Here is a 16,273-nt window from a genome sequence, read left to right on the forward strand (position 1 = left end):
CGGCCCTTCCCGAGCTTTATGCTCCCTGCATCTTCGAGCGGGCCATAAAATGCAAGCTGTGCACAGACAATAACAAAGCAATTTGCTTTCAACTGTTTCTGAGTCCATCTCGGGATTAATCCAAGATCGAGTGCCAACAGAGACTGGGGCTGGCGGGCTAAAAGGGGCTAAGGCCTGCTTCTCCCTCCCCCAAAAGTTAGAAAATATGTCACTCGAGCAAGCTAGATGATGAGGTCAAGGTGGATTTTTCTTTTTCTTTTTTTTTTTTTTTTTTTTTTCTGGTTTCAATTATCCAAACATAACAACAGGTCCTTGATTCCAAACTGCCTAATCCTACTTCAAAAACACAAATCATAGGCAGTAAAACCGGAAATGCCTTGGCCCTGAGTGGTGACAGCCGGCCCATCCACGTGTTGACTGGGTGACACTGGCCACCCCACTCCTCCAACGTGGCTCAGGCTTTTACCTGAGAAAATGAAACTCTTGAATGGCTCTGTCTCCGTTCAGCTTTGAAGCCCACAGGGAAGGGACAGAACGCCCAGAAATGGCACCAAAGAAAAGCCACAGAACCCACACACTGAGCCCCAGTGCACGCAGCCATTCAGTTTGCCCACTAACACGATTTTTTCCCTTTGTTCTAAGGATTGATCCCAGGACCTGCATACGGAGCTACACTCTCACCCCTTTTGTGTTGTATATTTTGAGACAGGGTCTTGCCCTATTACCCAGACCGTGTCCCACTCACTATCCTCCTGTCTCAGCCTCCCAGAGGCCAGCACTGCAGGTGTGCACCACCACATGTGCCTATGACACAATTCTGACCAGCTTAGTGACAGCAAATCTGCAACAAAGCTGGAAAAAAATGGGGCTAGAAACTGCCTCAGGGAAGCAAGGCATGACACAGTAACTAACTCTACCGTTAACTTTTGACTTGTCTGTCTGGTGAATCTTAGGATTGAGCATTATTTCTGTAACAGAGAACAAGATTTTTCTCATTTAAAAAGGTCATGAAAAGGAACAACAGTTGATGAGACAGAGGATAAACTATAAATAGTAGGTATGAAAATTCCCAAACACAGCACTGAGGACCATTTAGGGGAAGTAAGCAGCGACACGCAGAAGAGGCTTTCCACTATCTGGTAGGTACTTCGCTTTAACAAAGCCAGGAAGTGAACATCCACCTGGGGAAAAGTTCCTTAAGAAATGCCTACAGTTTTTAGGAGGATTGGTTCATAAATAGTTGATCTTTAACAACCCAGAAAATATACTTAGAACTCTCTCTTTAACTGATTAGTATCTTCCCATAACCAAAGCATCAGTTCAGCCTATAAAACAAGAAGAGGATGCTGGGATACTCTACTGTCCCCACATCTCAGCAGGTCAGCTAAAGCTAGTCCGAAACGGTGGCCTCCATGGCCACAGACACCTCAGCTTCCCAATCAAGGCCTCCTGGCACAAGCAGGCCTCTTTGAAGGCTTAAAGGCTGAGCTGGGGCTTACGTTTGCCCTCATCACAGGCATGAGAAGTCAAAGAGCAGTGAGATGCTAAGAGGAGAACAAGGGGCCGGGGAGGTGACTCAGTAGAATAAGCACTTCCCTGGCAAGCGCAAGGGCCTGAGTTCAATCCCGTTTCACCAAAAAAAAAAAAAAAAAAGAGGAGGACGGTAAGCCCCACACACAGGACTATCTTTGCTCCATTTTCATTGCCAGGAACCAACAGAGCCTGGGCAGAGATAGGGTCAGAACACCACCGTACGGGAGGCTGTCTAACCACAAGGCTGAAAGGACCATGTCAGAGGGCATAGAGGGCTGGGACTGGAGGAAGGAAGCAGCTGTCGCCTCTTCTGCAAGGCCATTTCAGGTCACCCCACTAAGAGTCCCTCCAAGTGTACTGCTGCAGCCCCCAGGGAATCGGTTTTGCAGGATGGAATGATTTCCCTGCAATAGACAGACCAAAGGTCACCACAACTGGGGCCTGGAAAGAAAACAAGCCAGGCGCTGGCTTACAGGCAGCCAGGGACAAAGCAGAGCCCAAGGCGCCAGCCCAGCCCGGCCTTCAGGGAGGACCCTCCCGGGGTCAAAGGAGAGGCAGCCCACCTCCATGGACAATGCCCTGCGCAGCCAGGTCAGACAGGGACCCAGGCCACGAGTGGGCAGCAGCGACGGCCCTCACCTCCAGCACGCCCAGCAGCGGACCTCTTCCCCAGAGTCCCTTGCTCCCACATGGTCAGCTGACACCCGCCGCTGAATGCATGACACCCGTGAGGGTCTCCCTGCAGAGACCTGAGCCTGCAGTGTCTAGCTGAGTTGAGCCCTTCTGGGTGGCACCTCCCACACCACATCTGGATGTAGCTCAAGCAGCTGGCAGGAATGGCATCCTGGGCATCCCAGGCTGCCACGCAGTCTGTGGGCAGTGCAGGGATTGAATCCCACAGGAGCAACGGGAACCTGGGAAGGGACTCCTTCTCTGTGCCCAGCTTTGTCTGCCTGTCGATGGGCACACAATGGGGTGCAGCTCTCACAGAAACCACGAGGTGAGTGTAAGCCACCGATGTGTGCATGGGTGACACACGTGCACAGAGCCTGCTGCGCAAGTGCTGCTGTTATTGCTGCATGAAAGGACAACAGGAAAAGTGGCCGCAGGCTGCCAGTACAACCTAAGAGGGGCTGGGGACACTGCTCAGAGGCACAGCACCTGCCAGGCACGCGCCAGGTCCTAAGTTCGATGCCAGGCATCAAAATGATGATGACGATGATAATACTGGGACAACCTAAGAGTCTGGGGCCTCACAGCCCTCTGCTCAGCATGAGAGAAGGTGTGGGCTGGAGGAGGAGGTGCGAATGCCCAGACGACTCTGTGATCCCGCTTCCAGGGTCCATGGCTGTGCTTCTCAAGGCGCAGACCCCAGACGCCCCCAGCCACCCCAAGATGTTAACTAAAGCACAAAAGATGCCGGGAGTCCCCAGGCCCAGCCCAACCCTACTGACCCAGATGCTGGGGAGGGTGCCAAGCATGATGTATTTTAACAGGCACACCCCAGAGAACCATCTGTCCCCAAATTTAAGATCCATCCATCAGATAAGCGGTGTCTGTCTGCTCTTCGGTGTACCTCTGGAGCTCTGGGCAGGGCTAACACTTAGTGCAGGCCCCCCACACATGGCAGACAGTCGGGACGGCGCCAGCTCCGAGCATGTCCACTGCATATTTTCGAAGGCCCAGTCTGGGTGAGGTGCACGCAAGGTGACGCTGAATCAGACAGCCTCACTCATTCATTCAAGGGATCGGTAGCTGGTGCTTACTGCAGGGCAGGTTCCACTCCGCATAGCGCAGAGACAGCAAGCACAGTGAAAGGCGCTGCTTAGAGAGGCAGCTTCCGGGTAGCAGCAGTAAGAAGCTGGCCGGAGGTACAACCTGCCCCTGCCTGCAGGAAACTCACCACCTCCACAGCGCTGGTTCTGCCCAGCAGAACTTCCTGTGAGGATGGAAGCGGTCCGTTCTGTGCTGTCCCTGGTAGCAGCTAGCCATACAGGACTTCTAGACACCTGAGAAACTGAATTTTCTATTTTATTTCACTGTGCTTGATGCTCACAGGTGCCCCTGCGGGTGCACGGAGAGGCAGGGACTGCGAAGACTGGGAGGAGGGCAGAGCCCCAGAGGGACTCGCGGCTCCCTACGCTGCCGAACGCCGCTCACTGGTTTCCCGCTGTCCTCCTGCTCCCTGGCCCTGGGAATTGAAAGCCCAGGGTCAGGCCCACAGCGCTGCACTTGGGCTGGAATGTGTACAGCCGGGATCGGCTGGAGCAGTATGCAGCACAGCCAGGCCCGGGGACGACAGCTAGGAACACACCGCCGCCCTCGCTCCAAGCCCGCCCGTTGCCAACGAGCTCTCCCTCTCCTGCCACTGCGCTGATGGTCACTCTGTCCCCAGCTAGGACATCCCACTGGGCCGAGACGCTCTGCTGATTTTACGAGATTTCTTTGCTTCAGCTAAGTATGAATACAAGCCTCCTAAATTCCACCGGAAATTGGTGGCTAATCCAAACATCTCACAAAATTAGAACTCACTGTGGGGCTGAAAGGAATTCAGACTGCACTGCCACCAGAGAAATGCTAAATATTTGTTATAATTCCTTCCTTCATGAGCTGTTTTAAGAAGCAAGTGCTTTTTTCTGCTTAAAGCAAAGGAGGAGGAGAGAGGAAAGTTTTTGTTTGTGTTTTGTTTTCTCTGTGGTTTGCAAAAAGAAAAAAAAAATCAGCAGACTAAAAAGCAAAGGAAATCTGCCTGGTCCCCTAAGCCTTCAGCTTATAGAAAAATAAATAAATAAACTTTCCCCTATCTCAGCTGCATCCTGATTTATAAAAGTGGTATTTTCCTGGAAAATGGGACTTCGTTTCTTAACTTTTCCATGGGTTTTCACCCTAGAAGACTTGCATCTGAGGCCTCCTCAGCACAGCAGATCTGAGGTCATGCCCACACACACAGGTTGTCTGCACTTCTCAGCCAAGCTGTGTTCTAGTAAAGAAGCGGATGAGCCGCACACGGTGGCCCACGCCTGTGACCGCGGCACCCTGGGCTGCACAGAGTTCAAGACCAGCCCGGCCAAGGCAGGTGCAGACACCTCCTCTGTTTCATCGTTGCTGCTGCCTGAGGCAGGGTCTGACACAACAGGCAGGCAGCAAACTATTGTGAGGAATACACAGAAGGCCTGAGGCTGTGGAACTACAGTCCCCAAGTGCCTTCCTCAGAAGGCAGGCTCTGTACTTTAGGCCATGGAGCCGGGGTCACAACCACCAACACTGGAGGCTGGCAGCCCAGCCTGAGGTCCTGGCTCTTGGCTTTGGCTCCTCCAAGCATCTACTTCCTGTCTGCAAAATGATGGTGACAGTCACAGGGGAGCCACAGCCTAGGGTGTAGCTCAGCAGCAGAGCACTTGCCTGGCACACAGGGGGCTCAGGCGCAACATCCAGCACCACCACAAAAGGCACTCAGCACCCCTGCTACTCAGTAAATACTGCCAGCACCCAGAAGCACTAGGGCGAGTGTCCTCCCTGTGCCCTGGGCCTCCTTGCACTTCGAGGAAGGCAGATGCTGGGTGGGCCCAATTCCTCTCCTCCCAGAACTTCTGACACCAGATCCTGGCCCCCCAATCCATGCCCTCCACCCGCCTAACTCAGATTCAAACAGGGCCCTCCCTGAGCAGCATCACTACACACACACACACACACACACACACACACTCGCACGCACTCGCACTCACACACATGCACACACACACTCACGCACACACACTCGCACTCGCACACACACATGTGCACACACTCACACACTCGCACTCACACACATGCGTGCACACACTCACACTCACACATGCGCACACACTCGCACTCACACATGCACGCACACACGCACACACTCACACTCACACACATGCACACACACTCACACACACTTGCACTCACACACATGCACGCACGCACACACTCGCACATGAGCACACACACTTGCACTCACACACACATGCACGCACACACACAGAGCCAGGACCTGGGCTCTGGTCTCACCAGCTACCTCTCATTCTCTTCTCTCCCGCGGCCTCCCCGGGAGTCTCTCGAAGCTTGCTGCCCTCTCTCTTAATGGATGATGAGAAAGCCGGCCCTGTACAATGGGTGTTTGATGTAACGTGATGAAATCTCTCCAAGATCAGAGAACAAGGAGGAAATCAGTCTCTGTCAATGGACTGGCGAGGAGGGTCGGGTGCGGGCCGTGGGAGCAGGCTAGCATCGGGGCAGTGCGCTGGGCAGGGGCTGTCTTCTTCCCTGAGGTCACCCATGCCCATCACACCAGCACGCGGGAGGAGCGCACAGACGCCCAGGTGTTCTTCAGCCCGAACCTGGCCAGGCAGAAGGAACGTGCAGCACAGGACAAAAGACAGGGATTCATCTCCCGCCCGGGAAGCTGGCCAGGTCTCGGCTGAGCTCACAAGGCTAGGCGGCGCTCTGGCCAGCTCCTCCTGTCCTAAAGAGCATAACTGTGGCCCTAGTTCCCACTGCGGCATAGCAGGGCACCCACGGGGTCTGTCTCAGGGTCTCCTGAGTGCACGTGACAGCACGGGCGATGCACTCAGCACAGAAGGGGCAAGGGACCCCTCGCCTGTGCACCTGTGAGGGCGACACTGGCACGAAGCCAAGACTTCTCTGCCTTTGAGACCCCTCACTGGCCGGTGGGCCCTCCTTAGTCTCCTCAGACCTACTCAAGACCAGAGGCCCAGCACCTGAGCTGCCCTTGGTACTGAGCTCTTCCTCGGTACTGAGTCCACGCTGGCTATCATGCATACTGAGCTCTCGTGGGTACTGAGCTCTTTTGAGTACTGAGCTTTCATGAGTACTGAGCTCTCATGGGTACTGAGCTCTCATGGGTACTGAGCTCTCGTGGGTACTGAGCTTTTGTGGGCACTGAGCCTTCACTGGGTACTGAGTTTTCATGGGTATTGAGCTCTCATGGGTACTGAGCCTTCACTGGGTACTGAGCTCTTGTGGGTACTGAGCTCTCATGGGTACTGAGCCCTCACTAGGCACTAAGCTCTCATGGGTACTAAGCCCTCACTGGGTACTGAGCTCTCGTGGGTACTGAGCTCTCATGGGTACTGAGCCCTCACTGGGCACTAAGCTCTCATGGGTACTGAGCCCTCACTGGGTACTGAGCTCTTGTGGGTACTGAGCTCTCATGGATACTGAGCTCTTTTGGGTATTGAGCCCTCACTGGGTACTGAGCTCTCATGGGTACTGAGCCCTCACTGGGTACTGAGCTCTCATAGGTACTGAGCCCTCACTGGGTACTGAGCTCTCGTGGGTACTGAGCTCTCATGGGTACTGAGCTCTCATGGGTGCTAAGCTCTCATGGGTACTGAGCCCTCACTGGGCACTAAGCTCTCATGGGTACTCTCATGGGTACTGAGCTCCCCCTGGGCACTGACCTCTCCCCGGGTGCTGACCCTTGCTGCTGGGTACTGCGCTCTCACTGGATGCTGAGCTGTGGCATCTTCACAAAGATCCAGATCCACAGCTGCAAGTCTCTGGCCTCATGGGGGCCTGACGCAAACCCCCCTGACTCCTGGGTCCCTCAAGTGGGAGCAGTACCCTCTTCGGTCACCCCACAGAACACAAAGGAGCCCTACCTTTGTTGTTAAGCCCCATAGCCATCGCTCATGTTCGCTGACAGCCTGGAGGCGGGTACACAGGCCGCGTTTCCCAGGTGACAGCCAAGCGCAGTCCTGGGGCAGCCTTCGCCATACCACACCACATCACGGGGTCCTGCCGAGATCTAGCCCCGGACAGGGAGCCCTGCTCTTGCACCTCCCCAGCTTTCCTGCAAGTGGACAGGGTCACCTAGCACAGGTGACACCAGGGCTGTGACACAGGGCCCCTCTGGGCTCTCCTAAGACAGCTCCTCCCCCAAGCGGCACTCAATGACCACTCCAAGGACCACATGCCTCACAGCTAGAGAAACTGGGCCGGAGTCTGGTCCTCTCGCTCTCTGGCCGTCCACCTCATTATCACCCCTGGACATGCAGGCCCCAGCTCAGCACGGTGACCACCGCCTGCACGATGCGTTCTCCACCTGCCATCAAATGCTTGATGGCCCTGGAGCCCCCTGAGGGGGAGGCCAGCTAAATGCCACATCAGATAGATAGATAGATAGATAGATAGATAGATAGATAGATAGATAACAGGGTCTACAGGGTCTCACTATGTAGATTGGACTTGTAACGATGCTCCTGTTTTCAGCTTCCCAAGTGTGGGATTACAAGTGTGCACCACCATGCCCAGTCTCAATCGCCATCTCAGCTTGCCTGGGGGCACATTGGGGATCAAACCCTGGCTACTGCACTCTGCCTAAGCAGGTGCTTTAGTCCACTGAGCTATCTGGCTGGCCCTAGCCTCCATTTTTAGACTTGGAAGCCTCCCTGCCTGCAGCTGAAAGACTGAGCCTGCCTCCCGAGAACCAGCACCCACCCATGGGGAGATTGAACCTACACAGCCTCGTCCCAGCACCTTCTCCCTGGAAGCCCAGCATCTCCTGGGAAGTAAACCAAGCAGAACTCTGTCCTCGGGTTTAAACCCCAAATCACAATGCTGTTTTTTCCAGACGTACATTAACTCTGCACTCCAGCCCGTTTACAATTCTTAAAGTGCTTGATTTACAACCCGAGGAGAAATGTTTGGAAACTCCACCAGCGCCTTGGCCTGGAGCGCTGTGGCCGCGGGGCTGGTCCTGGGTCCTCAGGAAGGTGGGCGGCTGGGGACGCCTTGGGCACGTGCAGTGGGAGCGAGAGGGGTGGCCAGGCCGCAGCCACTTCCAGCCCTGGCAGAGGCTCCTCCTAGGGAGCAGCCTGCAGGCCAAGAAAGCAGGAGGCAGGACAGCACCCACTTCCTTCCTGGTGGGGCAGACAGTAGGGCTCACACATGAGATCTGTGTGCAGGAAGAAAATCAAGGAGGGATCCAGAGACCCAGGCAGGACCCTCAAGGGACACAGCAAATGGGACCCTGGTCCCCAGCAACTGGATGTGTGTGCTTGTGTGTGTGTGTGTGTGTGTGTGTGTGTGCACGCTCACATGCTCAATGAGAGCAAGCCAGGGACCAGCAAGGACAGGACACGAAGGCCCTCAAGTGCCAGGGAAGCTCCAGTTTCCAGCACCGTCCGTGCTTCCCAATCCTACTTCTGGAACAACTCCTGGTGGGACGGTGGGTCCCAGTCGGTGCTCCTTCTCCAGGAGGAAACACTCCCTGGGACACGTCCACATGTACTGGGGGCAGCATGGGAGCCCACACTGGCCGAGGCTGCCTTCGCTACACCTCATGGACATACCCAGACTGATCCGCAGGCACAGGTAAGTGCGGGGGAGCTCAGTGGCCAGTGGGTGTGCCAAGTCCCAGCGCAGGGTGGGCGCCCCCCTGCAGACCTGGTCCCCTCGGCCCTGTGCATGCTGCATCACTGAGCAGGGGAACACGGAGGCCAAGAGAAAGAAGAGAGAAGAGCTGTGACCAGGGATGTGCAGGCCATGCAAGGGGAGCGGGCACCCAGCTGGTGGGGTCCTCACCGAGCCCTGCATGTGGGGGCTGCTTTGGGCCAGGATGGGGCCTCCCCCACCTGGCCACCGGAGAAGGAGATCCCTGACTTAGACACAGGTGCCTTAGAGAAGCCCAGCCTCTGTGCGTTTGCTGCACGCCTTCTGTGTGCAGCCAGCTCAGCCCCGGGGCTCACCGCCTCTTCTCAACGAGCCCAAGAACAAGCGCTGTCAGGAGAGCTGGGGCAGCCAGAGAAAGCGGAGATGACAGGCAGTAAGGAAGCCGCAGCCAGCCCCGTCGAGGGGCTTGGATGCGTGCAGTCTGCTCCAGAGCTGGCCGGCCTCTCCTTGCCTCTGCCCGGCAGGCAGGACACCACTGCCCTCTACCCCCACCCCTGTGAGAATTCCGCGGAACTGCAGTTCAGCATCTGCATCCAGGCTCCCTCTCGCACTCCAGCTCCCCACCTCAGGCTCTGCTTTGTCCACAAATAACAGCTTTACCAAGATACAGTGCACACACCACGCAAGGTGTCCGTGTCAGACGTGCAACCAGACGTTTATAGCATATCCAGGGGGCGGGCAACCAACATCACCATTTTAAGATGCCCTCCCTGGCCCTGAAGAAACCACATGCATGGCAGCTCCTCTCCTTGTCCTCCAAGTCCTCCGGAAGCCCTGACAAGCACTAATCTGCTCCCTGGCCCCCTGGACAGCCCTTTGGGACTCTGCGCAGAAATGGAATCCTACATTAGCCAGTCCTCCACAGCCAGCTTCTTTCACTTGGCCTAATGTCTGCAAGGTCCATCCCGGTCCTAGCATGAGGGAAGTACCGCATTTCTCTTTAATGCTAAATCATGTCCACAAACATTCCAAAGCATCAGGTCCTAAATAATATTCCCCTTTCAGGAATATTAAAAGGGGACATGGGATTCATGGGCCCCGGAAGGGTGGGCAGGCGGGTTCTCCTCCAGCTCTCCGAGTGTCCACCTTCCCCGGGCTGCACAAGCTGCTCTGTGGACATGTGCTTGCCTCTCCTGGGTGGACCTAGAGTGGGCCTGCCCAGCCCCAGCTCTTTACGCGCAGCTGAGAGTTTACCGAAGCGTCTCGCCAGGAAGCCAACATCTGGCTGCTCCTGGGCTGCTTCCAGGGAATTTATCGGCCAGCCAGACTCTGCCGGCGGGTGGGTCAGCGGCCCAGCCCCTCTCATGCTGGGGCCCAAGCTCCCCACTCCTGCACCCGCTGGTGTCGTCTGGGCCAACTCCGTGATAGATGCGTTTTGCTCTAGAGTAGATACTTCACAAATCATAACTTACGCAGGCTCCAGGACTTTCATGTGCAGGAGACAAATGAGACTTCTGCCGTCTGACTCCAGAGCCACTGAGGACAGGAAGCTGCGGCCAGGAGCCCGACAAGCCCAGGATCTACATCCCTCCCTAACGCATGCAGGAGCCAACGTAACAGAAAAGGAATTCATGCAGGGCAAGGTCTGCCTCATCTGCGCAGACTGCGCTCCGTGACCAGCCATTCACTTCCAGCAGTTTCTCTGCTTGCCAACAGACCCACATGGCCCTGCAGCTGGGGACGATGACGCACACCTCGGTGCTTCTCACCTGCCGTGTCCACCCCAGTCCCGGACTGCTTGCCTCTGGTGGGTACCCTCTGCACTCAGCACCAGCAAGGTGTCGACTCCACAGTGCCCCATGGGTGACATGTGGGATGCCACCAGGACAGGCAGCCAGGATGCCCGGGTCCAGCCCCTTACCTCCTGCTGATCCACGGGAAGTGGATCCAGCTAACCTGCAAGTCTGGGGGGATTTCTGTCTGCAGGCCTGGAATTGAACAGCTCCCCACTTTGGGACCCCAGGGACTCTGGGAACAAAGGGCACAGTGTGGTCTGAGGGAGCCGCCTGCCCGCCCAATCATTCAAGTGCACCGGGTCCAGCGGGCAGGCAGCGCACTAGGCTGCCCCACCCAGCCCCCCTGGCTTCCCCTTCTGATCGCCTCACCTGGGCCCCAAAGGAAGCTCCCTGCTCCTGGCCAGCAACCTAAACCCACAGGGTGAGCGCCAGTGTGATCAGAACCCGGACAGCCCCTGCAGGGGGATCAAGCTGAAGGCCTCCGTGGTTACACCCAGTGATAACCCTGGCTGCACGTGACCTTGGGCGAGCTGGTTAACCCCTCGTGATTCAGTTTCTTCATCTGGAAAGTGGCTCAGTGGCAGGCTAGTTAGCAGGCTGCAGTCAGCAAATTCGTGCCCAGCATGGCCGCCATCACTGCCCCACACTGCCTTGGCTGCCCCCCAGCGCAGTCCCTGCCTTCTACTCTGCCCAGCCCCCCACACACAGTGGCCCTGCCCTCAGCCTACACTGCTGCACATTTCAGTCTCCGGAAGCCCAAAGCCAGGCCATCCTCTTGGCCTCCTCTTAGCTGGTGGAGACTGACACAGTTGGCCGCAGCCCGTTTTCTGTGACCCCTTCCCGATGGCAACCAAAACCCACCTGAAGAAGAATCCCCTCAGGGCTGCTCTCCGGTGCTGGCTGTGGTTTGCATCTGCGTTTCTCGCCCTTGAAGTCTCCCACACTGCTAGGTGGGGCTTTGGGAATGAGTGGACCACAGTTGTTCCACTAGGAGATTAGTCTTGTGGGTGCTTCATCATAGTGCTAGGCGTCAGTGATGGGTTTGCTAAAGGGGAAGACCCGCCCTGGGTGCAGGTGGCACCAACCAACAGGCCTGCAACCTGGACGAAATGGAAAAGGAACGAAGGAAGTCACACTGCTTCACGCCCACCCCCCCGCCGGACTGTCTCTCCTGCGTCAGACCCCACTGCCACACCACGCTGCCCTGGAGCCAGCCAACGAAGGCCTGAAACCTCTACAAACTGTGAGCCAGGAAAAACCTTTCCTCCTTCAACATGTGGGTGTCAAAAATTTTGTCCTAGCAACACAAAAGTAAGCCAGTACTGGTGGTGAGTGACTGTGGACACATCTGGAGGATCCAGCTGCACGACATCAGGAAAGGCTCTGGTCTGTGCAGCAGTGAACTTCCAAACAGAATAGCTGGATGCCATCCAGCCGTGTGACCCTCCGCAAGTCCTCTCACCTCCACAGGTGCCGCTTCCCCACCTGCAAAATTGCTGTAGCCAGCACGCACCCCCAACGTGACCGTGGTTCGGCAAGAGGAGAGGTCTGTGGCGCGCTTGGCACAGAGCGACGCCTGCCTCGGCTGGCAGTGGCAGCAGGAGCAGCGGCGCTGCGGGACGGAAGCGCTCCTCCCCAACACAGACTCCATCTGAGGACTGGGCCACTTGGCGGCCACCAGTCCAGTTACATCCGGGATGGCAGAGTGCTCAGACCTCTCAACTACTGACCAGAAGCCCCAGGTCCTACTCCACCTGTCACAAGGAGAGTGGCAGAGAGGAATACGTCAGTGCCAGGCTGAACAGAGTGAGCTCAGCATCTGAAGGCACACATCATCCGCCTGCTGCCACAGAGGAGTGCTCCGGCAGTGAGGACCACGTCTCGGTCCAGCACAGCCCTCCTACACGCAAGCTACAAAAATTCCAAACCAAGGATCGGGTTGCTTCAGCACGGCTCAGCCACCAGCTGTGCGACCTTAGAGAAGTCACTGATCACTCCAGTTTCTCCTTTTCCCACCTGGGGAGGAGGAGTCGGGAGGACGCGGGCCCCGAGGCCCCTTCCACTCTGAACCCTGGCTGCTGCCACGGCGCACCTGCCCTGCCACACGCCGCGACGGCCACAGGGCCTCTGGGATAGCAGGCCCCTGGCTGGTCACCCCAACACACACCACGGGCAGCTGTCCAGCATGAGAACGAGCAGTGTGAGCAGCGTGCGACGCCCACCTCCGGGCACATCTTGTGGCTCGGTAAGTAAAGATGCCTCACTACACTCCAGCTAGTGCTGTGGTGGGGACAGAGGGACACGCTACCCACAGGGCCTGCCAATGCCAGGCCAGGCCCCCCCCCCCGAGAGTCCAAAATACTCGCCAATGCTTCGTGTGGCCTAAAGACACAGGGACCTCAGCTCAAGGAACACGCAGGCCTAGAGTGACCCAGAGGGTTGACCCCACCAAGCTACACTGAAACGAAGGGCGTGCAATAGACGGGCCCCGTGTGCAGGACTTCGCTGAGGTCCTCCTGTCTGCGTCAGCCTGGGGCCTCGCCTCGGCCCCAATCGCCCTAGCATCACAGTTTAACTGCCCTAAGAAGCTGATGCTCGCCCCTACCTTTCTCTGCACAATGTAAGACTAACTATGCACTCCATCCTGCTTCTCTTGTGGCCTTAGAGTGACCAAAACCAAATCCTTAGTGAGACAGGGACAGAGGCTTACTAGAGAGGGAAACCTCAGTGGTTCGTGCCCCCTTTCAAGGCTTCTTATAGACTGTTTCCTTCCAAGAAGTTGGTAGTACTAGTACAGCAGGGACTCCAAAGCTCAAAGCTGGCCTACGTTGCAAAGCCAGTAAAGGGCCAGCCAAGCCCTGAACGCAAGCCAGGGCTCCTGGCCTTTCTGCTAGAGGCTCTGCCGGGCTCCCCCCCCCCCAGCGAGCCCGAGTCTGTGTCTCAGCCAAGTGGCTATGCAGTAACCTTGGACCCCCACACTCTTCGGCACTGTGTTTCACCAAACACCAAGGCGATGCTCTATGCCAGTGTTTAGTCACCAGACCTGCCCACGTGTGTAACCCTAAGCCCACCATCCCCACTCTTCTGGGGTCTCTCCTCTGGGCAGGGCCTCTGTTTCTGTGGGAAGCTGACGTCCCAGCATCACAGCACCTTCCGAGCCTGACACCAGCCCCACGCTCTTGCTGAGAGGTGCTATGAAATGAGCCGCGCAGAGGACACTAAAACATCAGACCGGAAATCCACCCCGACGGCCGCGGCTCTCTCTGAGTCTGCCCAACGGAGCCTGAAAGGCAAGTTGCGAATGCTTCCTGCATCTCGGCAGCCAGAAGAAAATTCCACACTCATACTTTGCATGAAAAATCTGTGCTGCCCTTGACATATCCTGAGTCACCGGGCACTGGGCAAGATCAACTCGCTGATTAATTTTTGTTTTGTTTTGTTTTCTGTTCGACCAGGCGCAGGAAATTTCCACCTGACTGTCTGCTCCTGGAGCTCTGGTACCATCTGCCTCCCCATCTGTGCAGGCAGAGGGAACACACGAAGCAGTCTGCGAATTGCCAATTCGGGGCCTGGACCTGCTGCCAGCCTCAAAATCTTTACATAATTTTTGAGTAAAACAAGAGATTTTGCTGAAATTACAAGCACAATGGGAAAGCGAGCTAAGGACTGGGCAATAATAGCCGGTTTTTCCTTCTGCCAAGAAATGCGCCTCTCTCATTCTCAGAGCGCCCTCTCGTGGCCGTGCCACGAAATCCCGGCGGAATGTTCGCGCTTTCCGCAAAGAGCTAGGCTTGACCCACCCAAAGCCACAGGCAGGCTCCTGCCTCGCTGCCAATCCTCTATCCCGGCTGTGATCAGAGCGAGGAAAGCACCGGACTGGGGTCCGAAGACGCTCCAGAAGGCATCTGCCATGAGATACTTCTAAACAGCTCCTGGGAGCTCCCCAGCACCGAGGTGTTGGGGTCCCTTTGCAGACAGATCCCAGACACGCCCTGTTCCCACTCAATCCCTGCAAGCATTAGGCTTCAACCTGCCCCTCCAGCCGCGTCTGGTTCTCATTATTCTGCTTTCCAACTTCCCAGCGCGGTTCTTCAACAGCTATTAAGACAACAGGAGCGGGCAGGCGGGTGGGGAGCTACGCTTGGCTTTTCTTATTCAACATTCCGCCTGGGCAATCTGGCTGCAGAAGAAAAGTATGAATGAGACGCATGCTCCTCCACTTCTTCTGCAGAGCAGCGGGCAGTATGGCCAGACGTCACTGCAACCATCCCTTCAGATTGTCCACATTACCCCACGGCACCTGTGTACAGCACATTTGGGACTTGCTTGCCCTAATGAGGCAGCTTTAAAAAAAATTTTTTTAAAGGTGCAACGTCCCACATTTCTAATTAAACAATAACAGTCTTTTCAAGTCCTAGGATGAAGTCATATCAATCCAAACCAGGCATCTAAGAAATGCAGGGAGGGTCCAGTTTTGCAGCTACTAAGAATTTGGGGACTGAACTTTGCTGGCAGTCAGTACCCAATTTTTCCACAGAACTATCCCTGAACAAATGCAAAAGAAAAACGTCAACACCAGCACTTCCTCTGACAGTTCATTAGCTTTTCCCTGTGGCCAGCTGTTAGGTTTATAGGCAGCTCTGGGCTCCAAAACAACTACCCCCCAAAAAATGCACTTATGGAGTCTCATAATTACTTTCTGACTTTGGCCCTAAATCGATTCCAATACATCTGATGTGCTTTAAATAAAAACAACAACACGCCAGTTCTCCACCGCACACCACACAAAATCTTTCTGCAGCAGTCAGGCACTTTGAACCCAACTCTCCAGCCACAGGCAGTGTGGATTTCAAGGGCCTGTTCTGCAGAAAGGAAAATAACAACACATCAGGCTGGGACCAGACAGGCGACCGGGGCACGGAGCTCCCCTCCCTAAGCTGTGCAGGCCGCCAGGCATCCCAGCAGGGCTCGCTGTCACCCGGCAGTCGCCAGACCCTGCAGCCCCTCGGGAGTCCTGGGCCGGGGTCTGCACCCCACGAAAAGCCACCCCGCACTGTCACCCCCGGGAGCGCCGCCGCGGCTCTCCTGCTTTGCCCCTTGGGTTCCTTTCTGAAGCACAGGAGTCCTCTTGCCGAGCCGGGGGTGGGGATCGGTGGAGGAGGACGCAGAGCCGGGTCTGCGTGGGGAGGCGAGACAGGAGAACAGGACACAGGCGACCAGGGTCATGCACAAAGCGAGCTCGCAACCGCGGCCGCGGGCCAGTCCCGATCCCGAGGCGCGCGGGCTCTGCAGACCCCGACCCTGCTCCCCGCCAGGAAGTGGGCCCACGCGCGGCGGGCGCTGTAACAAGTGTCGCGCGGGGCCGGGGGGCGCGGGGCACACTCACCACTCGGCCCGAAAAGCGCTCTGTGGCCCGCTTGACTTTGCCGTACGTGCCCTTGCCCAGAGTCTCCTGCAGCTCGTAGCGGTGCTTCAGGTTGTGCTTGTGGTGGTGCCGCTTCACGCCCTGCGGCTTCCGGGGCTCGGCGGGCGCTGCGGGCGCGTCGGCCCCCGCCCCCGTCGCCGGGCCG

General features: G+C 56.6%; 1 protein-coding gene across 1 annotated transcript in view; it reads right to left on the reverse strand.

The window, feature by feature from the left end:
• Nuak1 (NUAK family kinase 1) overlaps positions 1–16,269 on the reverse strand; it is a gene marked incomplete at its 5' end in the record, with an annotated part of 59,254 nt that extends 42,985 nt beyond the window's left edge. Inside the window, one exon of the mRNA XM_012515295.2 lies at positions 16,090–16,269. Coding sequence (XP_012370749.2) covers positions 16,090–16,269 — 180 coding nt within the window. The remainder of the gene's footprint in view (positions 1–16,089) is intronic.
• Positions 16,270–16,273: the final 4 nt, after the last annotated feature.

Source organism: Octodon degus, unplaced genomic scaffold, assembly GCF_000260255.1.
Source record: "Octodon degus isolate 3935 unplaced genomic scaffold, OctDeg1.0 scaffold00004, whole genome shotgun sequence".
Taxonomy (NCBI): Eukaryota; Metazoa; Chordata; class Mammalia; order Rodentia; family Octodontidae; genus Octodon; species Octodon degus.